Source organism: Crocodylus porosus, unplaced genomic scaffold, assembly GCF_001723895.1.
Source record: "Crocodylus porosus isolate Cpor-Errol unplaced genomic scaffold, CroPor_comp1, whole genome shotgun sequence".
NCBI lineage: Eukaryota > Metazoa > Chordata > Crocodylia > Crocodylidae > Crocodylus > Crocodylus porosus.
This window is the reverse complement of record NW_017728931.1, coordinates 53,417,426-53,444,270: the sequence shown is the minus strand read 5'-3', so window position 1 is coordinate 53,444,270 and position 26,845 is coordinate 53,417,426. Positions and strand designations below refer to the sequence as shown.

The window sequence follows — 26,845 nt, the reverse complement described above, 5'->3', positions numbered from 1 at the left end:
CCCACACTTTTTCTTTCTTGGTAGGCCTCCAGGAGAGCAGCAGTGCAGTACCAGTGCCCCTGCCGGGCGCAATCTTTCTACCACGGTCAGCTGCATGTCTTCAGTATCCTCCAGTTCTGGTGGGCTGATGCGACAAAACAGTAATGCCACAGTGGCCAAGCCAGTGGGCAGCCTCCCTGCCAACCTAGATGACATGAAGGTAAAGGTCCACCTTGCTATCACCTGTAACACTGCTGGATCTCTAGTGGACATTCAGCAAGGACTGCATGAGGTGGCCATCTCAGGTCAGGGCTGAGGCATGCTGACAGGACAGTTTGTGGTGACAGCTGGCATTGCTGTCCTGCATTCTGTCCTGTGTATGTGGGTAAAAAAAGGGACCTTCCACCACCAGGGCTGTCAGTTCAGGACTGTAGAGACTTAAAGGTTTTTCTGGTAAGGGTGGGAATTCCTTTAATTTTAATCCTGTTTTTTCCTGTGATTAGGTGGCAGAGCTGAAGCAAGAGTTGAAGCTGAGAGCATTACCTGTCTCTGGCCCAAAGACAGACTTGATTGAGCGGCTCCGAGCTTACCAAGAGCAGAATGGCATAGCCAGTCAAGCAGCCACCACATCCAAGCCCAGTGCAACAGCCGTCATCCCAAAAGCTGCTGAAGTGATGGTAGCCTTTCCAGCTACCAGGCTGAGTACAGGGTCAGCATTAGTCACTGCTGGCATCACACCAGCAGAGGTTGTCGTGGCCACTGTCACTGGCAATGGTGTGATGAAGTTTGGCAGCACAGGCTCAACCCCACCTGTTTCTCCCACCCCATCAGAACGTTCTCAGATGAGCACTGGGGACGAGAACTCAGCCACTGGAGATGCCTTTGGGGAGATGGTAACTTCGCCTCTGACCCAGCTCACCCTGCAAGCATCTCCACTGCAGTTCGTGGTGAAGGAAGAGAGCTCCAAAGTTACCTACTGTAGTGGAAATCCAGTCCCCAAGTCAGAACAGAGCAGCACGACCAACAGCAAAGACATGGAGGTTCAGGATAAAGACCAGATGCTGCAGGAGAAAGACAAGCAAATTGAGGAACTCACTCGAATGCTGAAACAGAAGCAGCAGCTGGTAGAGATGCTGAGGCTGCAGCTGGAGCAAGAGAAGCGGTCACAGCAGCTGCTTCCAGCCATGGCCACTGGAGGAGATGGACCTGTCTCCATTCCCAAGTCAGTGGTGTTTGACGTCCCAGTGAAAAGTGAAGATGGTTTCCTGAGTTGCCAGTCTGCAGAGCAGCCCAATGGCCAAACAGACCAATACACCCCTGTGCTGACCGCTAGCCAAATGGACACTTCAGATTCAAGCTCCGTGCCAAAGAAGGAGGTGATGGTGAAGCAGGAGGTACTGGCGGCAGAAACAGAGCCACCATGCCAGTCCCACAGTCCACAGCTCTTCCGTGGTCAGGAAGGGGGTGTCCTGAGTGACTTCATCAAGGGGGCTCCTCCCCCTACCCTCATCACAGATTCCACAGGGACCCACATCGTCCTTACAGTGACCAATCAGAGTTCAGGGAGGAGGGGGCTCTCTCCACAGGAGAAAGTGAACAGTAGCTGCACAACACTGCAGGTAGGCATGTATTGGTTCTCCCCTCTCTTGTACTGTCCCTTCCTTGCTAGCCTAGTCCTGATCATTATCACCGAGGACTCATAGCACCTGGGGGTGATCCACTGGGTGAATACCATAGGTAAACTAAGCACAAGCGTGCTGCTCTTAGGGCTGTCTGCACAGTAGTTTGTGCAGGCAGCCACACGAGCTTGTAGTTTGTAGAAACCAGGTTTGGTGTAACTAAAGTTTATGCTTCAGGGCAAAAATGGACTTGCGCTGTGGGATGGGATGGAAGTCTGCACAGGCAAACCTTGCAGTTGAGCAGCACTACACCATTACCAGGTGTATCATAACCTGCTCAAGTCTCCTTTGAAGCACCAGGTATTGTCAGGGGTAGGCCACTAGGTTAGGTCGACATGCTGAGATGTGCTGACCTTGCTTTTTAAAAGTGCAAGCAAGAGCATCTCACCACACACTGCTTTATGAAGAGGTGGGAAAGAGAGAGTTAGAGCTGTATAACTCTGTCCACTGAGGCTTATATGCTGATATCTGAGCCCAGGGAATGGGAGCTTGTGCCCAACTCACTGATGTTTTCATGGGCAGGCAAGTCAGTTTTTAACAAAGATAACTTAATGATCCTCTCCAGTGGCTTCAGGGTATAAAGCATCCTCACCACCTTCTGAGTATTAAACTATCCCAGGGTAGTTTTTCCTTATCCCAGAACTCCCTACTATAGCATCCTTACACTGTCCTCCAAAGCTGCCACCAGTGGCTGCCGTCAGTAACAAGTTGCTAAACCAGTTTTGCAGTTGCTCAGTTCCCAACAGTAGGCGGGTGTCATTCAGTATCTCTGTTCTGCAGGACTGAGAACTGCATTTCCAGAGAATAAGGCCTGGCTGATCTCATCAGAGCTTTAAGAAATCAGATCTTCTTCTCTCTCCCCACCACTCTCCCCTGCAGCTCCGTTCAGTAATATGGGGAATTGTTTTTCTTACGCATCTTTTTCCCTTCTCAGACGGTACAATCATCACCTACTAAAACTTCCAGCCACGCACAGTGTCAGCTCCCTGTAGGCAACTCCCAGCCGCAGCCGCAGCCGCAGCCACAGCAGCCACAGCAGCAGCCCAGAATACTGAACCAGCTTGTCAGGAAGGTAGCTGACTCCTTGCTTGCATTTCTTCTTTGCTTTCCCTTTGGCTGGTGCTGGAGTGTGTGGCAATAGGGAGAAGGGAGCACATATACAAACCAGTTCTGAGACCAGCTCCACCGCAGGAGAGACCTCGCTGCAGGGTTTTCTCCACCACAGGTTTCAGCTGTATAATGCATTTGATCCTCAGTTGAGGAGTTGCCAGCAGATGCAGATGAGGGCAGCATGGCACAGTGCTCCCAGCCCCCATTTCCAGCCTTCTGCCAAAACTGTTCTACTCAGTCACTCACAAGCACACCTCTTTGGAGGATCAGGAGCACTGTGTACCTTTTTCTGAGGTTTCTGAGGTGACTGTAGAGGAGCCACAGGTACTGGAGCAGAGGATTCTGGGATGCATCAAAAGGGACTGAATATGGAGTTCATGGCATGAAATATAGCTGAGAATCTCTGGCAATTTATTGCCTTTGCCATCTTCTCACAGATAGTAATGACAAACAAAGAGAGACTGGAGTGGCTCTTGATTCATACAGAATAGCTCCCCCTATGAAAAGTCCCACTAGAATTGCAAAACATTTACTGTGCAGTGTGCACCTGCCAGCAGGTGCCTTTCCAGGTCACAAGGGTTGGAGGAGTGCACTCAGAATTGTCCTGCAGGCATAAAAAGGTGCCCTCAGTGGAGGGGGCCTGAATTGTTTTGTCCTTCCTGTGGATTATGTTGACAAGCTGTAATGGTAACATGGAGCAAGAGGGGAGCTGGACGATACTTCTGCCTTCTCAAAGCAACAGCTGCTAAGTGTTCCTGTTGTGCACCTGCTCTCTGAGTGGTCCAGATCAGTTGATAACCCCAGTCCATTCTGCAGCTCATCAGTTAGATAGGTTGGAGCAAGGTCACAAAGGTTTTTTTGGGGCTTAGAGCATAGCTTCTACACTGGACCATGACATGAATGGGGAGGAAGTGGGGTTGTCTACTATATTTGTGCTATTGGGGTCTCATGTTCCGGCCTCTTTGAAGAGGATGTGGGACCTGTGTTCACTCTAAGTCCCTTAGCTATTGCAGAAGTTAACCCAAGGCTTCTTACCCCTTGAATTCCTTTGGCTGGTTAACATCAGTGCTACAGAAGTGTCTGCAGTAACTGTCCTATCCTTTTGCCTCCCTGTAGGGTCAGAAGCCAGGCCTGCAAGTAGTCACTGGGCAGATGCCTCCCACAGTATTGTCTTTCTCAGCACCTCCAAACCTGCAGCCCTTCTTCCTTAATGGTTTCCACAAAGGATCTCTGAAACCTCGTGCTCCTGTCAAAGCTGGCCAACCCAGTGTGCCGAAAAAGGTACCTGTGCAGCAAACAGGGCCATCCTTAGAGGGGGGCAAATCAGGGCGATCATCCCAGGCTTTGCACTTTGCAGGGCCCTGTGAAGCTGGGTGGAACGGCTGTGGTGACTCAGTGCCGCCGGCTTAACACCCGGTTGCTTATCACCCACCCCCACTGCTGAATCCACCGCCATTTTCTTCACATCCGGGGCGCGTGAGGCTCATTTACCCGGGGCTCCGCACCCCGCTCAGGTCATCTGTGGAAGTAAACCCCCTATGCCCATGTTATGGCACCAGGGTTCAACCCATCTTTTTCAGGCATACCCGGGGTTTTGAAGGCTGAATGTACAGGGATTACTCCTGCACCAGCAATATTGCTCCATGTGCCCTAGGGAGGAAGAGCAGAGAGTGGCTTCCTAGGTGACAGTGGTGGGTAGGGGTGCAGAGAAGCAGCATCGTGGAAATTGGAGCGTTCAGGAAGCTGGGGCCATTATTCCTACTTTAGCAAACTAGCTGAGGCGGAGGCCTGCCCCAGCAATCTGATGTGTGTTTGGGCACTTGATCAATGCTGACTCGCACGGAAGAGCTGAGTCACCAGTACCGCAGGTCTCCCATGCCAGCCAGCTTAGCCTGAGACATGATGCCAGCAGAGCCTGAGGTGGACACTGCAGGCTTTTCCAAGGCCAGTGTTGTACAAGTAGTTCTGTGTTGCCAAAGCACGCTCATGCCTGGGAGGAGCAGGTGAAGTAACTGGGTGGAGCTGTTCCATGCAGAGGGAGCACAAAACACTGTGCTGGTAGTGTCTTTGAAGCTGAGGAGTCTCCACCCTAACCAAGGAGCCCTCCCCACTCCAGTTCAGCAAAGCATGCTTCGACAGAGGCTTCTGGTTGTGTTTTGAGTAGAAATGGCTGCAGCCAGGGCATAGCACACACTGTGCAGTGCAAGTGCTCGGAGCAGGAGCAGGGCACATATTCGCTGTGTTAGCTGAGGCACAGGTTGGTCCCGTCCCAGTAGGGTGGAGTGGCCCTGATGGGGACAATGGACCGGGCTTTCTGCCTCCTCACTCCTTTGTCTTTTACTCTAAACAGCCCTCTTCACAGCCAGGCTCTCCTGCTGCCTCCTCCCCATCGCAGATGGACCTTGAGCAGCAGCAGCATCCATCCCTCTTTGGGACCCCTCCATCTCCCCTCCCTGCCCCCTCAGTACCAATGAAAGAACCGCCAGGCTACGAAGAGGCCACGAAACAACAGCCAAAGCCCCATGAGGTAAGAGCCAGCCTCCTTCTCTGGCTTCCTTGGGGAGACTGTGCAAAAAACATCTTCCCTGAATAATAAACCCACACAAGTCACTGAATTCAGGGACAGGCACCCAGAAACAGAGACACTAAGACATGAGGGGTCTTTTCTAACTGACCCTGAACGGCATGTAAGGAGTCAAAGCACCTTCCCTCTGGAGGCATGTCAGAGGGGTTGGATCCATGTCCCGTCTCACTCTGGTCCCTCCACTTACTGAGGCAGAGATGAGGTTACTATGGGGTCATTGCTATGGGGCACTTTGGGGCTGCTACAAACACCTTACTACCCAGTAATGCCTGGGGTTACAGGGTGTTGGTGCTTGGCTGCTGTGAGCATTGTCCTACCGGGTAATTTCCTCATCAGGGGAGAAGGGAGGGGGCAGGGGAAGGCAGCCAAGTTGTGACTGCCGGAGAGGGGACAGAGGTTAGTGCATCTTTTGAGGCTAATCCTGCACTGTCTCTTCCTAGGAGAATGGCTGTTCAAGCCAGCAGATGGATGACCTGTTCGACATCCTCATTGAGAGTGGAGGTGAGAGACACTGGCACTTTACAGCGCTTAGCCCTCTGGATTTGAGTCCGTGGTTTGTACAGCCCAGTTGCTAGTATGGCTTCCACCACTCTGCTGACCCACAGGAGACTGACGTTGCCGCTGGTGTGCAGAGCTCCTGGTCTGGGCCCTTGCTCTTGCTTCACTTGGTGCTGCCCAAAAGCACTGGCAGGAAGGCAGGGGAGTCACTATGGCTCCATAAGAGACTAGTTGGGCACTGGTTTAATGTGCTATAAAGCTCCTGAACGTACCTGGGTGGGTCTCTTCTAGGTTGCACTGGCCAGTGCCGGTTCCCTCTGTGGCAGGTTGAGAGCCCCCACAAACACAATTGAGGCTTATCTGGGGAGAGGGGTCTCAGGTCCCTTGAGCGGAGTCCTTCACTGCCCTGGCACTATGTATGTTTTTTCTCTACAGAGATTTCAGCTGATTTCAAAGAGCAGCCCTCCCCGGCTGGGAAGGAGCCGTCCCCATCCCCAGCCTGCACCTCGCCACCTAGCAGCCACCATTCCTCTGAGCTGCCCCTGCAGGTATCCGTGGGCCACCCTGTCCCAGTAGGCCGACTGGAGGACTTTCTGGAAAGCAGCACAGGCCTCCCTCTGCTGACGGCAGCCCATGATGGGCCTGAGCCCCTGCCCTTGATCGATGATCTCCACAGCCAGATGCTGAGCAGCTCGGCCATCCTGGACCACCCGCCTTCACCCATGGACACTTCAGAATTGCACTTTTCCCACGAGCCTGTTGGGGGATTAGCCCTGGACCTGGGTGAGGCTAACTTGGACAGCATGGATTGGTTGGAGCTGCCGGGGGGGCCTGTCATGAGCCTTGCGCCCCTCAGCACTGCAGCCCCCAGCCTCTTCTCCACAGACTTTCTTGATGGACATGATCTGCAGCTGCACTGGGATTCTTGCTTGTAGCTCCCTGAGCAGAGACTGAAGGGAATGGGTGTGGGAGGGCTGGGGAGTGTGTGGGGAAAGAGAGGCCAGTTAACCAAAAATGAGCCCCTAGTGTGTGTACTCCTCCCCCAACAGTGACCCCCTAACAGGTACCAGAGGCCGGGGCCAGTACTGCTGCTGTTGGCTTTTGTGCATGCCGAGCTCCAGGCAGCAGGTCAGGCCCAGAGTGGAAAAATGGGGCTGTTGAAGGAGAGGGTCCACAGGGGCTTTACAACTGGCTGGTTCCCGGCCCCCTCCCCTTAGCCTGGACACAGCTGGGAGCTCAGGTGTTAGCAGAGGCATTTTAGTTTCCACCCTAAGTTCAGAGAAATAACAGCAGTGCCCTGCATGTGACCCTGGCAGGCAGGCTTTCCCTTGCTCAGACTGGCAGGAAACAGTGTGGCTGGGTCTGTTCACTACCGGGGGCAGAAGGGGACAGGAAGGCAGTGAGCAGCAGCTTGCTCCTAAAAGTAGTTTAAGAAAAAAAAATAACCATGGGGTTTATGCAGGTCAAAAAGGTTCTTTGGGGAACCTTTACGGGTGGGGGAGATGGGCCGCGGGAGTTGGAAGACGGGCACCTGGGGGATGGGGGTGCAGGCTTTCCCCCTCACCAGGCCTGAGCTCTCAGGCCTGTCTCAGTTCCAGACAAGGCTCCAGCCCAAAGTGACACTCGAGCCATAAGCTACAAGCTTCCCTCATCCCCTCTGCTGCCTCAGTGGACAGGAGTGGCAGGCCCCAGAAGCTGGGCAGCTGCAAATGCTAAAGCATGGGCTTACCCTCCCTCCAGCTACCTGGGCCAGGTCCACAGGGATGCCACACTGGGTCTTTTACACACCAGACAGAGCAGCCAGGCCAGGCAGGTGGGAGGCGGGGGAGAGAGGGAAGCCACCATTGTGCCTGGGAACAAGGCCAGCAAACTGCTGTGTGGAGTTGATCAGGGCCCTTCAGTGCGCCACTCAGGCTGGGTGGAGAACCGGGCAGGTGGGTGGGGCTCCCTTGGCTTTTCCACTCCTCCAAAAGGCAGACAGCATCTAGCTGCCCCACTTCCCCCACCTGAGGTACTCGGGCAGGTTGCCACCGGCAGGCCCTGTACGTTCCTCTCCCCTGCGCATGATGAGCTGTGGCACTGAGCCAGAGGCACAAGGGTGGGCAGGAGCTGTGGGGTGAGGAGTCCAGCATACCCAGACTAGCCCCACACGGCCCTCCTTCTGCACAGCTTTCCTAAATGGCCTCAGTAGGAGCCATACGGGATGCCTGCCCTCTTCTGCACTCTGCTTGGGGCTGGTACCTGCTGCTGGGCTCCAGCTACACTAAGCTGCTGGGTATTTGGTCCTTCCATACGCCATATGTGGACTCCAGACAGTGTCTCCCCACCCCACCAGCAAAAAAAATGCAGCTGATGTGATCAGAAGTCAGGCCCTCATATGCTGACGCCATTGCAGACCCTGTGCTCAGAGCAGCCTTCTGCCCAGGGCAAGAGTATCCAGGGTGTTTGCCCAGCCGGCCTTGGGCACTGAGCAGCAGCAGATGGTGTCTGGGCCTGGTGGGCCAGGGGAGGCTGAGGGCTGTGGAGAGCAGCTCGGGTTGGGGGTGAGCAGAAGCTGTTGACACCTCCCATGATGCAGCCTGGTGTATCAGGGCTATGGCGAGCACCCGGACCCACCTGCCTTGGTGTCTGGTGAGCTGCGGCTCTGCCAGCCATATTTACTGCACGAGCCCTACTGGCGAGGGAGAGTGAGCGCCTGCAAGTCATGTCAGCTTAGCAGGGTGATAGCAGTGGCGGCAGCTGCCCAGCGTCGTAGGCTTCCCTAAAACCAGCGTGATGCCCTGCAGCTGGCCCTTTTTTCCCCCCTGCCTGCGGATTGAGGATGCCCAAATCAGGTTATTGGCCTAGACACTGCCCCACTTCCCCTCCACCCACCTTCCTGCCCTGCCCACGAGCGCTTCCTGTGCAAGGGAAGTTGCAGCCTCGATGCCCTGAAACAAAAAAAGCTTAGTTGTGTGGGTGGTTCCCACGGAGGTGCTCCAGGCTGTTACATGCCTGCAGCCATACCCCTCAGCACCTTGGCATTCATGCTGCCTGGTGCACCTTGGGGATGTGCCCTGTGTATGGCCCAGAGCCACCCTGCTGTGCACTTGTTGGCAAGGCTGCCTGGTTTAGGGGGGGAGCAGTGCCTCATGGAGGCAGAGAGAAGGAGCGTTTGGTTTCCATATGTGGGGCTGTCCCCACGCTTGCTGCTGTAGTGCTTCTGCATGTGCACCCTTAGTCCTATGGCTGGCATTACACAGGCAGGGATGCTAAACATGGCCAAAGCAGCCTGGCGGGACCGATCAGCCATCTCCATCCCATTTCCAAAGTCTGGGTCCCCAGTGGAAGGACTCTGGTGGACTACACAGCTCTACAGGGGTATTTGTCATGTCACACAAGGCTGTGCGTTGGGGCTGGGCTGGGCATGTGCTTCTGCAGTACCCCTGGGCCTAAGGCGCTCACGTCCCCCTGTTGGGCTGCAGCTGCTGTCCTTGTCCTCTGCCAAGGTTCCTTTATCCTTTGGAAAAGAAGGTAACAGAAGTGGCCGGATTCACCTTCCCAGTATTTTTGGGGTGTAGGCGTAGTGGTAAAATAATTGGGCATGAGACAGAGGAGGGAACTGCTGGGATTGGGAGGCACCTGGATTGCTTCCCAGCTGGAGGGGAAGATGTAAACACCGAGTTTCCCCTGGCTTTTCAAAGTCAATAGAAGCCACTATGATTGCTGAGCTCCCTCTGCTCTCTTCCCAACCCCCAAGATGCAGGGGCTGATTTTTTGGTACAGATGAGAAGCTGCAGATAAGAGCCACCTCAGACAAGAACAAGTGCAATAAGCTTCTGCAGGGAGGTGGTAGCAAAGGTTCCTTGCAGTGCAGAAGGAGGGGGAGCAGCGAGGTTCAGGACCCTCCCCAGCCCTCTGCGGTCGTGCAGTGTAGAGCACAGAGGGATGGGCAGCTTTGGTCAGCTCTGCAGTGGCTCTCAGGGATGGGCAGCTCCCTGCTGGGAAGGTGCTAGGGCTGGCTTTGGGTGCACACCTTTCAGTGGAAGGCAAAGGTAGCCTGCTCTTGCTTCAGTGATGGACTGTTTAGAAGGGCTGTTCCCCCAGGAGACCCTGTTGCCCCCCACCAGGAAAAACAAAAGCCTGATGTTCTGCCTCTACCTTGAATGTAAATCCTGACTTTCTGCTGTAACCACTACTTGTTTGTAATGTGTATTCGATTAGCACGCATTCTCCCTTCCACTATGCAGCAGCTGGCAAGGGGTGACCAGCACCAACTGGGGCAAAAGGCAGTGCTGTGACATAAGATCTAGCATGAGCACTCAACTGGAAAAGGACACTTGCAAAGAGGTAACAGGAGAGAATGGATCTTCAAATCAAATTATTTTTTCAGTTACAAATATTTGGGGGAAAAAAATCCATTTTATTAAAAAAGATACCAAACCACTACATGAGCAGCTTCTCCTGGAGGGAGCGCCGATGGGAGTGGAGCAGGGATCACCTTGTCTCTGCCCTCCCAGCCCATAATGCTGGGAGACGAAGAGAAAGCTGCATTTCTAGGAAGCCCTGACTTCCCTGTGCTTTGGCTTTTCAGGTCTGGGGTTGCAGAGGCCTCTTCTGCCACTGCACGGGGACATTCACTCTCTGTGAGCAGGAGGCAACAAGCCCTTCACAAAACAGCAAGTGTCTGTCCCCCTCCTGGGGACAAGTGGGCAGCCTAGAGGGCAGGTACCTGGCCCAGCAGCAGGAGTGAATGAAGCTCAAAACCATCTGAAGCCTCAATGAAAAGAAAGAGGCCAACTCCGGTCTCTCAAGATGCAGTTTATTTACAAACCCACGGAACAAAGGAGAGTAGGATGCGAGTGGCATTTCACGAGGAGTTGTGCTCACACACGGGTGCTTTCACTGTACAGTCAGACTCCATAGACCAAAGCTACCACTCCCACTAGCAATTCTCCACCCTTGACCTGGAGGCTCCTGCACACAGGTCAGAGACCCCGTCAGTCTCCCTGAGCCAGCTTAGTCCTGAACCCACTTCCTGAGCTAAGATGCCAAAAATATACACACATTTCTAGAGATTAAATTTACAGCTTTTTGGTTAATAGTAAAAATCAACTAGAGGCTAAAATGACAGCATGAAACACGCTCTGTTTAGAGGGCAGGCAGCTCCTGTCTTGGACCTGGGGGCAGAGACAAAGCCTATCCCCTAAGGCAGTTGGAGTTGGTACAGGCTGGTCCGTGAGGCACATCTTGTGAGCACCCTGCACGCTGGTGCACTGCAGCATGGGGGAGGGGAGACAAGACCAGTGGCGCTCCCCTGCCCCACAAGGGCAGACGCTGCTTCCACAGGAGCTCCTGCAGTGCAGGAGAGGGGAGAGGCTGAGCCCTGGCCTGCCAGCAACAAGCTGCCTTCCCTCACTCACCTCCACCTCTTCTTTCCCTGGCAGTGCTCCTTGCTGTTTCCAGCTTCCTGCCCACTAGGCCCTACATGCCACCCCTCACATGCCCAGCACTGGTCTTCCACCCATGAGCAAGGCACGCTTGAAGGGGCAGCTGCCTCTTGCACACTCTGGACTAGTGGCACTTGGGAATGCTGTGGAGACTGCACCACACGACAGCCCCTGGGACACTGAAGGCGGAGAGGCCCATGGTCCAGGTATGAGCTCTCCCCCACCAGGAGACGGCAGGCGAGAGGGTGGCAAATAACTTACCCAGTGGAAGGCAGTGTGGAAAGGCAAAGCTGCACCCTGAGAGAGCCGGGCCACGAGAGGCAATGCCAGGGATCCTTGGGCAGCTTGGCCAGTGCAGAATGGTACAGGCGAGGGGGAGAGGGAGAAAGTCCTTGTAAGTGCTCAGTGCTGAGCATTTACTCCAGGTGGTCACTGTGTTTTGCACGTCTGTGGTTTGTGCTGCTGTGGCCATGCAGCCAGTCAGTCTGTCTGTCCCCAGTGACACAAGAGAGCCTAAAGTGGGCCTTGTCACTGCTACAAGCAGGAAGGGAGCTGGGATGAGAGTGAATGGGAGGGACTCATCTTTCCAGCAGGGCCGAGAGCAGCTGGGGGTCAGGGAGGGGGGAGCGTGTGTTGAATGTGCGCAGTCAAGAAGGTCCGCCCAGAGGCATGGGAGGGGGTCACCCGTCAATGTCCCAGCTGAAGAGATGGTGTTTCACTAACATGTCCTGCACGCCTTCTTTCAGTGGCTTCTTCTCCTTCTCCTGCAGGAAGACAGAGAGCTAGTGCCAGCTTCCCTATGCAGTGAGGCAGGAACAGTGGCCTTTCCCCCACACTTCAGGTCCCTCACTCTGCTCTATCCCCTCACTCAGCAGCACCAGGCCAGAACAGCAAGGGCCACTAGTCAAGCAGAAAAGATCAGCACCCTTTCCTCCCAGAGCCCCAACATAGCTCCTGGCTGGGGAGGAGAGACAAGAGGGGGCAGGGAGCTGATCCTCAGAGCACCTTCAGCTCTCGTCACCCAGGAGGTTTCTGTGAATGTTCTGCCGTCGCCAGGTCCAGTGTGACCCTGCCACAGACTCCAGCCAGCTGATGGCAGAGGCAGCCCCACTAGGAAGGGACAGCTCTTCGGCTCCTAATGATCTGGGGCACCGAACGTGATGCTGGGGCACGTCTATGTGAACTCTGCTGGAGGCCCTCCAAAGAGAGCATGGGGCTGGCTAATGTGCCAGGAGATGGGAGGGGATCTCAAGCTGACAACTCACCTCTCTCTTTAGAGGAAGCTCCCAGTCCTGGGACAGACTGAATGCAAATTTGCAGAGGACTCTAAAATGGGACAAAGCAACGGTTACACCCTTACAACAGACACCTGCTGCCATCCTGTCCCCCTCCTTGGCTGCACTAAGGCTGAGATGCCACAGGTCTGTGCCCAGGTGCTGGCTCCTGGATTCTCAACTTATGTTAAGAAAACGGGAGGAGATGTGGGCTTTAGCACTTAAGGGGCAGCTCTGGGTCGGCTGATCAGGTCTCTGCGACTATGAGAACAGGACCTGAGCACAACAGCTGCAAAGGCCCAGAACAGCTGTTTGGAGAGGTGTGAGCTACCCTGTGCATCTCACTGGGCATTAATGCCAGGGCCCCTTGCTTGGGTGGGGAACGACACCCACTGAAAGGACCTGGCAGAGGCCTGTGTTGGGCATGATAAGGCATGAGCAGGCCCAATCCTACTCCTCAAGCAGATGCACCGAAAGCTTTTGCAGCTGTGCTCTGGGTAAAGGGCCCTGCCCTCACTGTCATGGATGCATGAACCCCGCATCACTGTCAGCACATGTAGCTGGTGGGGCAGAGCCCTGGGGGCCTGTAGCCATGGACTGCCTCCACATGGCTCTGCCCCACCCCAGGCCAGGTGCTCTCAGCCCTGGCTGCAATGCATTCGCTGACCCCAGGAGCAGTGAGGGGGCCAAGCTCCCCCCACCCAGCCCAGCTGCACAGCTGCTCAGACCTGCCTGGTTACACGCTTGGAGCTTTGGCAGCCAAGCCCATGCCAGGGCTGAGGACAGCAGCCAGCAGCCCCCTCCCAGCAGGCCACACCCTGCCGCTTGCATCCTGCAGGGCCTGGCTGGGAGGGGCCTCCGGTGGAAAGCAGCAGCCACAAACAGGCAGCCACCGCAGCTCACAGGGGAAGGAGGGATGGTGTGGCACGTTTCAGTTCTGCCTCTGACATACAGCCAGCCCTCCCCACCATCCCCTGCCCAGCCAGCCCCTGTGCTTGATCAGCCTGGTGCTGGACCCCCTGCCTGGCCTTCCATGTGCTGAGCCTGGGGGATGAGTCTTCTCTGGCAGGATCCACGGGGCCAGTGTACAGCCGCCTACTTCCCCACCCCACTGCCAGGCCCTCGGGACCATGAAGTCAGCTTCTCCCCATAACATCAGTCAGGCTTAGACTCAGCTGTCTGTGGTCAGCAGCCTCCCCACCCCTGCAGCTGCTCAGGAAGTGACCAGAGTCCTATTAACCAGTAATGCAGCCCAAAATAGGAGGTGCTGCTTCCACCGCTGGAAGGAGGCTGGTCCTGGCTTGGCGACACTTCTCTCTGCAGGTCCACACGGGCCAGTGGAAAGGGGACCTTGCGCACACTCACCTGAGCTCACACTTGATCTGCACCCAGCCGGGACTGCGCAGGAAGGACCAGGGGTGAAACCATTTCTCCACCGTCTGCAGGCTCGAGCATAGCACCTCCAGCCACAAGTGCAGCACCTGTTCACTGAAGGGGGAGTTACAAGTCGCTACTGAAGGAGGAGCCTGGGAGCCCGGCCCCTTTGGGGGTCAACTCAGCTCCTCACCCAACCTGTGGCCCACGAGGTGCCTCCTCCCTGCATGGGGCTGGGCCAATGTGGAACCAGCCACAGTCCAGTGCCTGTAGCCACCAATGTCGGGGGGTGCATTTTGGGCAGGCTTGGCCATGCGTGAAGTGGCTGGTTCCCAACCTTTCCCCATAGCCCCCTCCCCCCCTGGCAGCCTGCCCCGAGCTCAGAGCGCAAGCAGCTCTGAGGGGGTCCTAGGGCTCCACAACTCACTTGAGTCCCACGCAGATGAGGGAACGAAGTTTCACATCCATCTGAGCATGCGCGGTGTCATGCGTCATGTTCACCGACTGCACCGCCTGCATGAGGGGAGGAGCCCGTTACCCCCTTCTCTGGGGCCCAGCCGCTGCGACCCAGCATCCTGGGGCTGGCTCTCCCCATCATCTCTCTGTTGCCAGGGCTGGAGGACCTACGATCCCCTGGAAGCCAGAGCTTCCCACCAGCCCCGCAGGAGGGAATGGGGTGGGATCCCCATGCCTGCCTGTGCCTCCCCCCAGCCTCCCCTGTGGCACCACCTGCTGCCCGAGGCTTGCAGGGCAGGAGCTCTGGGCTCTCGGTGGGACCAGAGCAGCCATTTAAGGTCTCTTCACAGAAGGCTTCCGGGGGCAGGAGCAGGGGCACCTACTCACTCGATAGAGCAGCTCCTCTGGAGTGAGGACTTTGCCATCTTCATCCAGCCTACAAAAAAAGACCAAAAAAAAATTAGAGCAGAAGCCCAGGCTCATGCTTCCAGGCCAGCCATGCCCTGAGGTGGGCAAGACACCTGCCTGGCACAAGCACTCTGCAGGGACAGGGGTGGGAGGAGCAGCAGCCCCTGGATGCTACCAAGGGTGGCTGCAGTTCTAGATGGTGCCAATGGCAGGCACAGCCACAGCGCAAGGGGACAGGGTTCTGGACAAAAGCAAAGCACCAGTCCCAGACCGGCAGGGCCACCTAGCACCGCACAGCCCTGCTTTCTCAGAAGAAGGAACCCACTGGGACCCAGCAGGAAGGCACGAGCTTCCCAGAGGAGAGGGCAGCAAGGGTTTGGCAGGGGGGACTTGGGAATGGAGGTGGACCTGGCTCTCTGTGTGACAATGGTGGCCTCACCTGTAAGTCTTGCAGAGCACAAGGCGTGAGTACACAGAGTCGAAGTCCCTCTCCACCTCCCGGCTGGCAGCCTGGCAGGAATGGGACACAGTCAGTGCCGCAAGAGCCCAGTGCCCACCCCTGCCCTCATGGACAGCTGGACAACCTCCCAGCACCGTCCCACCCAGTAACAGCAGAGACACACCTTGCAACCCAGTGGGGAGGAAGGTTGCAAGAAGGCTGCTATCTTGGCATCTTCCCAGGTCAGAGCCGCACTTTCCCCTTCTCTCTTGGCCTAATAGCTCCCCGGAACGCCCTTCTCACCTCCTCAATGAATAACCAGGGATGGCAAGGTCCTCCCAGCAGCGATGGCTTCTTTAGTCCATGCTCAAATATGGACTTCAGCGCTGGACAGAGTGTCCCTCGGACCAGGTCCGTCACCCCCTCTGTGACTGAATCGTCCCCAGCAACAGAGTACTAGAGAATGAAAGAAGCTGACTCTGAGCATCTCTAAGATAAGCAGAGATGCGCACTTGTCCAAACTGCTCATCAGATGTGCGTGTGGCCTTCCTTCCCACACAACCTGCACCCAAACACACCCTGGCCCAGCTTCCAGCCAGCAGTTCCAGGACCAAAAGCTTTCCTGACCCTCCCTGGGGCTCAGACCTCATACTGGAAAATGCCAGTGCCTGACTAGCAAGCCTAGGGTGCTAGGAGGTGGGGGGGGTCAGGGGTATGCAGGCTGAACTTTTTAAGGCTTGCTTCTCCCCAAGCTCTCACACATTAGGAGTATCTGCAGGGTCCCTGCCCAGAAGCTCTTGGGCTTTAAACACCCATGGACTGGCAGTCAGGAGAAGCAGGATCAAATCTTTGCCCTATACAGGCTCTCCATGACCTTGCACAAGTCACTTCACTGCTGTGCCTCCCATCCCCATCTGCAAAAGGTGAAGGAATGAGATGCCCCAACAGCACCAGAGTCATGAGGAGGTATTTGTTCACCTTGGTGAAATGAGTGGTGACCTCCCTGCAGTAAATGTGCTTCTCCTGGGTATTTCAATCACTGGGGATCAACTGTAGGTGTGAAGTGGCTTCACCCGTGCCATACGAGAGTCTTTGGAACTGCCATTTTTATTAGAAGCTCGTGTACCTTCCCATGCGGCTCTTTCAGCCCCTTGCAATTCAAAGACTGTGGCACCAGCACACTTCAAACCCAAGACTGAAAATGGATTATAGAATTCACATTGATTGCAACGTTTCAGAGGACCTCAGCTATGGTAGGAGGCTTCATCTTTCCTTAAAGGATGTTACGGGAGTGTAAGAGTGATGGTGTTACTGTGATAGTCCAGAAATTATGCAAAGGGGCAAGGATTTCTTAGTTGGTCTGATAAAAGATATTACCTTGCATAGCCTGGCTGGGCCTGGCTTCCTGTGATCAGACACATGAGGAAGAATGGCTTGTATTTGAAAGCTTTTTCCCCAAAGAAAGCTACATCCCATAGTTGGTCCAATAAAAGATATCAACCTATAAAACCCTTGCCTTTCATTCAAAAGGATAAATCAGCCTGGATCCCACTGTAGTGACTGGCACAGAGCATCCCCTCCAAGTGGGGGTGGGACCAAGGAGTTCCAGATTCATCATCAGTTGAACAGTAACTGGAATACAGATCTCTTGAACATGGCACCTGACCTAGCAGTTGAGGCCAAGGCTCAGCCTTTGACAGAAGTCAGCAGGTCATTCCCCTGGACGACCTTGACACTGGCAAGGGTAAGAAATGCTGGCAGGTCAGAAGCTTGTCACTTGAGTTTCAGTGCCCGGTGGGAGAGGGACATTAAGCAGTTGGCAACACCAAGAGCTCACAAGAAGCTTTTTGTAATTTTTTCTGAAGAGACAGGGTGGCCTTTTGAACCGCCTTCTATAGCCAAAATGACAGCCTGAATGATTTAGCTCCACTCATGTAACATGTAGGGTCCTGGATCTATGTGGTGTGTAGTCTGAGCGTGGCTTCGCTAGTAGTCCCAGGCAACAGAAGAGGGATGAGACTGGCTTGCTGTCTCCATTCGTGACCTGCCCCTGATCAGCCAACTGGCCCAATAGCAGAGGTCAGTGCCCTCCCTCCTGAGGTGGGCTGCTGCTAACAGGTGTATTTGGAAGTTACTTTCCCTATGTCATGGGGTGTCTGAGTTATAGCACCTTGCACTGGTAATGATACACACTCACCAGGACTTCCATGAACTTCCTGTGGACTGGGTAGCTGGCTAGCTAGCTAGCTATATGGGAAGCCCATGAACCAGCAGAGCCCTGAGCCTGGAGACTGAGGCAAGTGTTGCCACCTTGACTCTGAGGCAAGTGGATGCGTTTAGTTTCCTAAGGTCTGGGGCAGGAGATAGACCCTTCTCTGCCTTTCTTTTTTTGGGATAAGGAGACAGCAGTGTCCTGTACTCCTGCGGAGTTGCTTGGGCCACTGCTGGGTGAGGCAACAAAGCCCTTTGCACCACAGGGTCCGAGAGAAAACTTTTGCAAATTGAAAGGCACCAGAGTGGAAGTGGATTAGCCATTATCCAACACTCATCCACCAGAGACAGTATTACACTCAGCAATGCGGTATGGGGTAGGGGGCAAGGCAGCTCCCAAAGGCTGTTGTCGACTTCTGAAATTCTGTCAAATCTGGTGCTTGGCTGACAGGATGGTGAGAGACTTATGGAGGAGACGGATGTCAGGAGTTTCCTCTGGTAACAGAACTATTTGCATTGCTGATGATCTGGTCGTCTGTCCTGGGCCTATGGGGTTGGTGTTTGTAGAGCTTCCAGTAGGACAGTGGAGAGTAAAACTTCACAGATCTGCGGATGGACCCAAACCCTTCAGGGAAGGGGAATGCACCATTAGTCCCTGGATGGGAGGTCTTGGATGGCTGCCTGCAGAGCCGTGTTGAAAGCTGCCTGGCCCTTCTTGTTCAGTTTCCTTCAACTCCTCCCAGGTGCCCTCAAGCTGCTCGGATAAGAAAGGAGTCATCCTCCTCCATGTTAGGTAGACAGGGCTTGAAAGTCCGCCACCGAGTTCAGCAAGACCTATGGGCTTTGTGCATGAACAGAACCTTTCTTCTTTTGATTGGTTTTGGTGTCTTTGCTGTGTGTTCACGGTACCCGATCACCTGGTGCCAGTCTATTGGCGACTCTCACAGGCTTGCCTTTGCCAGAACGATATTCTCACTTCTCCCGCATCTCAGTTTGGAGCCATGTCTGGACTGCGTTTGGCCTTTCCCTCAGCTGCCTCCAGGCACAAGTGTTGGTGCTGTGATAACAAAGGCTGAGGCTGGTACCGGTACCAAACTAGCGTTGCAGCTCTCAGCACCAGCAGCCTCCATGGCTCCCGGAACTGGTTTTGTCTGGGTGTGATCAGTCAGTGCTAGGTTCAGTGGGGTCTCTCCCACGTCCTTCTCACTACCAGACAGGAATGGCACTTACTGAGGAAGATCCTGCATTGACCTCTGTGGCCTTGCATGGAGTGCAAGATGGCTGCTGGGTACACCTGGAGCCCAAGATAATGGTGCTGCATGAAAGAATCCAGTCTTGCGCACGAGGCGCCCGTGCGGCCACATTGGGATGATCTGCACTGATGCACTCAATTGGTATCTGGCAATTTTCAGGGGTCCCCTCCTTCCCTTCAGGTCAGCTGGGAGCTCTAAGTGCAGTTCCAGGGACCTTGGTCACTGCACTGGACTCTCACCCACCCCACACCCTGTGGGCTACCAATTTTCTCTCTCCTTTACATGGATGATCAGCAAATACCTATGGACATTAAGTGCCACCTGGCCACAATTTTGTTTGGTCCTTGAGAGTTTGAGAAAAGTTTCAGCCACCAACCAGTCTAAAGGGGCAATGGCAGCAGGGGAAACATGCATGGCTTGCAGAAAGAAAAGCAAAGAGGTTTCCAGGATGATATTTAAAGATACGATGGTGCTTACCTCTTTACTCCGTTCGTCCAAGATCTCCACAAATTTTGCAGGAAACCAACCTATGTGAAGCAGACACAGGGATCGGCTTGAGACAGACTTTAGGAAATCCTTATGCAGGCACATACTGAACCCTAGAGAAGCAGCAGGCTGGGAGAGGGAGGAAGGGAAAGTGGGAGAACAAAGGAACTTGGTTCCTGTGGCCCTTGGAGCAGGCTGGGAGCCCAGCCTGAGAAGAAAAATAAGCTCTGGGATCAAATCAGCCTGGGCTCAGGAAATCAGGTTGGTTGCAAAGAAGAGGTCATTAAAGGACATTCTGCCAACAAGCAGCACAGGCAGCCCCCACTCTAGCTGTAAAACCTGCTGCCTCTGCAGGAAGTAGCCAGCAAGACCATCAAGACAACTCCCCCGCAACCCAAGCCTGCGTCCCACCCACGCCTCCTGTGCAGCAGAGCAAACGTGCATTCCCAGGCAGTTACAGCCCCCCAGGACCTGCAGAGTCTTCAGCTGCAATGCTGAGAACTGTGTGCAAAGCAAACCCATGCAGCCCTCTGGGAGAGGGACGGGAGAGCTCTCGCTGCAGGCAACAGCCCTGTGGAACACCAGCCTCCTAGTCCCAGCAGCTCTGGAGCCTGCCCCCACTGCCTCCAAATCCCAGCTCCAACCATTCTCACCTCTCAATCCATTCAGCTCCCCCACCCAGCAGTGCTCATCCTTCTGGGAGATGATCTGAAACGAGGAGGGGGAAAAAGGGGACACTGACAACTTGCAACATGAGCAGGCTGAGGAGTGCCAGCAAGGAGACAAAGATCTGAGAACTACCTGGCTCCCCGGGCCCAAGAGCCTGGGGGGCGGGTCTTGCCATGAGAATGGTGCTGGCAGAGGCAGAGAGAGAAGGGGCATTAGGGGCAGGTCATGTCAGACCAACCTGATTGCCTTTTATGATCAGGTCACAAAGGCAATGGATGCAGGTGTTGCCGTGGACGCAGTCTTTCTAGACTTCAGCAAGGCCTTTGACACTGTCTCCCACCCCATCCTCATTAAAAAACTAGGTGACTGTGGCATTGATGCCTACACAGTCAGATGGATTGCAGGTTGGCTCAAGGGTCGTACTCAGAGGGTGGTGGTGGACGGGTCATATTTGACCTGGGGGGAAGTGGGCAGCAGAGTCCCCCAGGGCTCAGTCCTTGGGCCTGCACTGTTCAATTTCTTCATCAGCAATTTGGATGATGGGGTGAATTGCAACCTCTTTAAATTCGCTGATGATACCAAAATTTGGGGGGGAGGTGAGCACGCTAGTATGGAGGGAAAGACTGCAAAAAGACCTGGATAGGTTACAGGAGTGGGCTGACAAGCAGGATGTGTTTCAATACTGACAAGTGCAGTAGAAACCAGCAGCACACTTACAGAATGGGAAAACTCCCTTCTTGAGAGCACGGAGGCGGAAGGGGATCTTGGAGTCATTATCGACTCCAAGATGAACATGGGCTGACAATGCGAGGTCACGGTTGGCAGGGCATCCACAGGTGCATCACAAGTAGAGCCAGGGAGGTGATCCTCCCCCTCTATGTGACGCTGGTCAGGCCACAGCTGGAGAACTGCGTCCAGTTCTGTGCGCCCCAGGAGAGGGTCCAGAGGAGGGCCACCCGCATGATCCAGGGACTACAGGGCAGACCCTACATTGAAAGGCTGCGGGACCTGAACCTGTTCAGCCTTCACAAGAGAAGGCTGAGGGGGGACCTGGTGACTGTCTATAAACTCACTAGGGGGGACCAGAAGGGTTTAGGGGAGACACTGTTTCCCCTAGCGCCCCCTGGCATGACAAGGAACAATGGACACAAGTTATTAGAGTAGATTTAGATTAGACATCCGCAAGAACTACTTCACAGTTAGGGCAGCTAGGAACTGGAACCAACTTCCAAGGGAAGTGATGCTGGCTCCTACCCTGGGGGTCTTTAAGAAGAGGCTTGATGCCTACCTGGCTGGACTCATCTGAGTCCAGTCTTTTCTCCTGCCCAGGCAGGGGATCAGACTTGAAGATCTACAAGGTCCCTTCTGACCCCACTTCTATGATAAGGTGCATGCAGTGTGGGAAACTGCTTTGTCCTCAGCTGTCAAAGGCCAGCAGCAGCCTGAACATCTGCACTTCAAGTCATCAGCCAATTTTCATTACAGGCAGACCCGACCTGGTGGGAATGACAACTTCACTTGGTCACCTTCAAAGGCTGAACCTCAGAGCCCCAGCTCTAAAAAGTATGAGCTGTTATTGCTGGTGGCAGAGGACTAGCTCCATTAGCACTCTTGGGGCAATGTGCATCAGGTCAGAGTAACAGACTACATAAACTGAAACCCTGCCAGAGCTACGGATGAGACTGGGCTGTGGGGAGCATTTGGTCTCAAGCAGTAGCTAGAGGCCAGTGCCTATAGCATGACCTCTTTGCAAGGGAACAAAGAGGATGCATCACAATGGGGGATCCCAACCCCTCCCACTTACTGTGATTATATCATTCTTGCGGAAACCCAGCTCATCGTCATCATGGCGCTCGAAGTCCAGCAGGGCCTTGGCGCGGCGGCGACGGTTCCGAGAACAAGCCACGTAGTTCTCGTGGTCCCGCTGGTGGCTCTCCATGCTGTAGTCTGGAGTCAGATCCTGGGGGCAGGGGGAAGGGGTATGGAAGAGCACCACAGAGAAACAGTAAGAAGGTGACTGGATGCACAGGTGACTAGATGCTGAGCCAGGTGTTCCCATCCCCACCCACCGTAGCTCTTCTCCTTCCCTGGGGCAGACAAATTAGCTCTCTCTGACCCCGTGAACAACCATGACTCCCTCCTCCACCTGGGAGGGCCAAGCTATCCACAAAGACCCTGCCCTTGGCAGATCTCACTTGGGCCTGGTAGTTCTTCTGGGGCTTGGATTGTCGTGGCCTGGACAGGGAGCATGGCCTTGGCCCTGCAGCGAGGAAAAGGTGGAAAATTTAGGCCTCCACAGGGTGTCCCCACTCACAATGCTGCAATTCTTGGGGTCCACGCACTGGAAGTGCCGCGCCACCTGCAAGATGGCCTCGCGCAGGTCAGCCACCAGCTCAGTCTGCTTAATGTTCTTGGCCTTCAGCGCCTCCAGGTCATCGTCACCTGGTACCAAGGGATAGGCCCAGGGTAAATGCACACAGGCAACCCATGTTTTTCATATAAATTAAAACAGAAGTGCTGACAGCCTGTCATTAGGGCCTATGGTTAAATCAATGTGCTTAATTCATTAAAAGTGGAGGAGAAGGATACTGCTTTTTTAACAATACACAGGATCAGTAGGAAAACGCCTCACTTCTGAAGCCAAGTCAAGCTGCAGATGCATGCCACACCGGTTACGTGCTGCATTAGACATCCATGTTCTTTTGAGTCTCACCAAGGCCTGATTACTGTTATTTTCATAATTCTGAGTGCAAGTACTTTCAGTTTCTGTTGAACAGAGAGGCTTCAGGCTTGCCTCCTTTTGGTTTCAGTTCAGCCTGCAGGTGCAAAGACTAACTTCTTCAATGGACTAACTCATTCAGAGTTGAGAAACTGACTGGAGGAAGAAAAACAAGCTTTCTTTCTGCTTTTTCAATTCCCAAGCTATGAACTAAAAGATGGGTGGCAGAGAAGACGACTTATACATTCCAAGAGGAATGCAGGGCCAGATTTTCCAGAGGTGCATAAACACCAACAGACGCCAAGAGGCACCTTCTGGGATTTTTCCAAGCGTCTTCGCAGGCCTCTCACATGCACAAATTTAAAACAGGAATCAGGCACTTCTTTACATTCCACTGGGCTCCTTTCTAAAGGCACCTAAATACTTTTGAAGTCTGGCCTGTGTTTACCAGATATTATTAATCAATTCCCTACCCACAAGAGATACCTCCTTTGCTGCCCAAATCAATTTTAAATGGAAAACTACATTTTGATTAACTAGTGTGCCAAGCATATTTAAAGGCAGTTTTATTTAATAAGGAAACAATTTCCAGATTTTTTTTTCACATTTCTATGTGAATTCCAATTCCCATCCAAATGCAGCCACACAATCCCAACTACAATGTTTTCACTTGGAAAAATCAAGGGTGTCCAACTGGTTTGGTCCTTTGAGACAGAACCAGATCATGAGCTCCTCACATGCCAAACCTGGATCCATCCGCTTTTGGCGGTAGGGCAAGCACTGTCAGAGAGCTGCGCGGTCAACACAACCATTGCTTACCCCCTGCTGCCGAAAAGTGTCCCCTGTGGGGGTCCATACCCCAGATTTTGGCAGCAGACCTTCTCCCCAAGCTCCCGAAACCTCCAGGTGCCCCACAGGCTGGATGACACTGCTCTGTTATCATCTAAATCCAGCCTGCATGTTTAACACCCTTGTAGTAAATAAATACATTGTTAATAATTTTTTAACATGAAAACCTGTAAGAATTAAGAGTCTGAATAAATCTGTATAGATACAGTGCCTTCTCTGGGTTTAGCAAGATCATTTTGCTTCTTAATCCCATTCAGCCACCCCATCCAGCTTTGTGGAATCTGCAAATTTGTCAAGTGTTCGCTCACTTCCATCCTCCAAATTATTAATGAAAATACTCAATAGGACAGATCCTGGGTGGATGCGGGGCGACTTTACTTGATACGCTCCCAAGAGAACCTGGAATAGGACCCAGATGGCAGCAGCCTTGTAGCTCCTCTGACATTGGTTACAAGTCTTTGAAGGCTTCAGTCCTCACATGCTCAGCAGAGATTCCTTAGAGGGGCTGCTAGATTATCTAAAAATTCTGTCTATATGAGCAGCCCCACCCCTGGGGCTTCAGGGGATTTACAGGATTCTCTGAAAGTTTCTCTCAGATGCTGTCACGGAAGCAGGTAGGCACCATGGGACCAGGTAAAGTAGCCATGCCTGATCTGCTCTGCATGGCCTTGCTGGAAGAACTACAGTTCTGCTGTCAAAACTGTATGCACATGGCCCTCAAAGTTATTCTGCGGTGGCAGAACCCCTCCTTTCGGCTGGCAAAACACCACCTCTCCCAACCAAAGGCGGCACTTGGCACTGCTACGCAGCCAACAGAGGTGCACGCAATCACACCTGCGCTTTCTGCTGGCTCATGCGCTGCCTTCAGCAGTTGTAGCCATAGTGCCCAGTTGCTTCAATTGCTGCAGTGGAGCCATGCAGAAGCAAGCGTCCTTTTGCAGCTTCCCTGCAACAGCTGCTGTCCGAGTTTAGCAGCAGAAGCAGCCCATGCTACTGCACAAGTGTTTTCCTTGCTGGTGCTGGAGCACTGAGGAGAAGGAGGGTGATAGCCTCAGCAGAGAGAAAAGGAGAGGACCTGAACCTGGTACATGCACACATGTGGGTCAGGGATGAGAGAGGAAAATATAGGGGGTACCAGGAACTCAAGTGGGGGAGGAACTGTGACTGAGGGGAAGATGGGCCAGGATAACGGTGGACTCTCCTATCCATAACTATCACCATATCCAGGAAGAGTCTGTAACTGCCAGAGCACATTCCCATCAGAACCCACAGCACAGTCCAGCAGTGAGACGACTTGGGACTCCTGCTGTCCTCAAGCAGCTGTAAAAAATCCCTGGCCAAACATGTGCCTCAGCCCCCTCTACACAGAAAATGACAGCCTGCTACTCTTGTCAGTTACTGCAGTATCCCCAGGGGCAGGAGTCTGCATGGTGGAGCTAAATGTTTCAATCCACGAAAATGTCCAACGTTCAGCAGCGGAGAAGTGCCAGAATGAATGCACCAGGACACAACCTTGATTCAGCCCCCTTTGTGCTTACGTATTACTATGTATTAGATTTCTACACCACGCTCCCCAACAAGGGCTCAGAGCAGTTTACAGCAAGAAAAAAAAAAACTAACAAAAGTAGAACAGAATATGAAAAAAAGCTCCCAAAAATGATACCCCAGATTAGGCCAATCTGCTAAATGCCTGCCCAAATAGGAAGGATGACTTCATGTCCCTTGGCCTGTTTGGTGCACAGAGAAACTAGGCAAGGAACAGTGGGAAGAGGAAGGATGGTTCTGCGGTTGAGCCAGATGAACAGTGCCCAGATCCTAAGCCTGCTTCTGCTACACAGTTCCCACGTACGGCTAAATAAGTCACTCCATAGGTGTTTTCCATGGGTCTTTAACAGCATGAGCCTTATTTACGGGGTGCCCAACATGAGGTATGTCGAGTCTGACTTGCAGAAGTGCTGAGCACTCATCACTGCAAAGCTGAAACTAGTGGAGCTGTACTTTCAACAACCAAGACCTTAATGTCTCTGTGCCCACATTCTCCATCTCTCAAATGGAGTGACAGGGGCCCCTCAACTTGCAGGGAGACTGTGATGATTAAAATAATTTAATGTTTGAAAAGCAGCAGGAAGATTTAATGAGGAGCACTGCAAAAAAAAGCCCAGGAGGAAATCAGTAATTCTGCTGTCAGAGCAAAGCTGGAAAAGCATGCAGTAGAGACGAACTGGGGCCACCTACTGAAAAAAAGAGAAAAAGAAACCTATCAAATAGCTGCTCATTAAGGGCACTGAATGAAGCAGGGTTCACTGTGCACTGAATGAAGCAGGGCTCTGTGGAAAGCACAGCATGAGACCATGTAATTAAGAACCGCGTCACAATACATACACACAGGAGGCTGAATTAAGGTCACACAAGTGACTTTCTGGCATTGATTAGCTTTTGAGTGCTTGACTTTACATACTGCTCTTTTACTCTTTTACCCTAGTTTATCTGTAAGCAACGATCCTTGGAATTTACTATTAGCCTCCCTGAAAATTTGTACAAGGCATTTTCCAGCAAAGCCAGCAGGATCCACACTTAATGCTACTCATAAGACTGGAAGAGCCAATAAAACTCAAGAAATCAATGACATGGAGACCAATTCACCCACACAAAATTCAGGCCCCTTTCTTAAACTTTTAGATTGGGCAGTGGGAATCTGCCCCGATTCGAAATATGGCTTTTTTCCCCCCAAAGGATCTACAATAAAAGCTCTGTTATCAGGCATCCATGGGGATGCGGGGAGGGCAGGGGGAGGAGGTTCCAGTTAATTTAATATGACGGTTATCTGAGGGGCATCTTTGCCTGTTGGGGCCACCGTCCCTCCCGCCACATCCGGTGCACCAGGGCTTTCACTCCCTGGCATTGGTGTGCTGGGGGACAGGGAGGGGGGCCCTGCACAGGCTGCTCTGCCCCAGGCCATGGCCAGCAAGGAAGAAGTGGGACTCATTGAAACTGGAAGTGCCACAGTAGGACTTCTGGTTTTGCTTTTGGTGCATTGATCGGCAGGTGGTTTCGCTTTTGCCACGTTGATCAGCATGTTGGTTAATAGACCATTCTGGATGGTAACGAGTCAGATAACACAGCTTTTACTGTATATCTTATGGGGGGAAAAGTTGATAACTCACACTCACGCTGGGAGGTTTGCAGACATTTCAAAGTAGTAACAGCTCTTAAGTGCATGCACAATTGTACCCTTTACTTGAATCGATTTTTCCTTAGTTTCATAGTTAGTAGGGTTGGAAGGGACCTGAGCAGATCACTGAATCTGACCCCCTGCCATGGCAGGAAAGAGTACTGGGGTCAAACGACCCCAGCAAGGTGTACATCTAGCCTCCTCTTAAAGACCCCCAGGGTAGGAGCCAGCACCACCTCACTTGGAAGTTGGTTCC

General features: G+C 53.4%; 2 protein-coding genes across 4 annotated transcripts in view; one reads left to right on the top strand and one right to left on the bottom strand.

Moving 5' to 3' along the window:
• MKL1 (megakaryoblastic leukemia (translocation) 1) overlaps window positions 1-10,275 on the top strand; it is a 107,624-nt gene extending 97,349 nt beyond the window's left edge. For both annotated transcript variants that reach the window (XM_019544980.1, XM_019544979.1), the window contains 7 exons: window positions 25-199; window positions 483-1,598; window positions 2,593-2,730; window positions 3,885-4,049; window positions 5,119-5,295; window positions 5,793-5,853; window positions 6,286-10,275. In XM_019544980.1, the coding sequence (XP_019400525.1) occupies window positions 25-199; window positions 483-1,598; window positions 2,593-2,730; window positions 3,885-4,049; window positions 5,119-5,295; window positions 5,793-5,853; window positions 6,286-6,785 (2,332 nt within the window). In that variant the 3' untranslated portion in view covers window positions 6,786-10,275. The remainder of the gene's footprint in view (window positions 1-24; window positions 200-482; window positions 1,599-2,592; window positions 2,731-3,884; window positions 4,050-5,118; window positions 5,296-5,792; window positions 5,854-6,285) is intronic.
• A 358-nt stretch (window positions 10,276-10,633) lies between these two features.
• SGSM3 (small G protein signaling modulator 3) overlaps window positions 10,634-26,845 on the bottom strand; it is a 45,177-nt gene continuing 28,965 nt past the window's right edge. For both annotated transcript variants that reach the window (XM_019544981.1, XM_019544982.1), the window contains exons 12-22: window positions 22,164-22,291; window positions 21,654-21,809; window positions 19,834-19,888; window positions 19,172-19,221; window positions 15,534-15,686; window positions 15,231-15,301; window positions 14,771-14,819; window positions 14,355-14,440; window positions 13,919-14,041; window positions 12,545-12,605; window positions 10,634-12,043 (exon numbers count right to left, since the gene is read on the bottom strand). In XM_019544981.1, coding sequence (XP_019400526.1) covers window positions 11,960-12,043; window positions 12,545-12,605; window positions 13,919-14,041; window positions 14,355-14,440; window positions 14,771-14,819; window positions 15,231-15,301; window positions 15,534-15,686; window positions 19,172-19,221; window positions 19,834-19,888; window positions 21,654-21,809; window positions 22,164-22,291 — 1,016 coding nt within the window. In that variant the 3' untranslated portion in view covers window positions 10,634-11,959. The remainder of the gene's footprint in view (window positions 12,044-12,544; window positions 12,606-13,918; window positions 14,042-14,354; window positions 14,441-14,770; window positions 14,820-15,230; window positions 15,302-15,533; window positions 15,687-19,171; window positions 19,222-19,833; window positions 19,889-21,653; window positions 21,810-22,163; window positions 22,292-26,845) is intronic.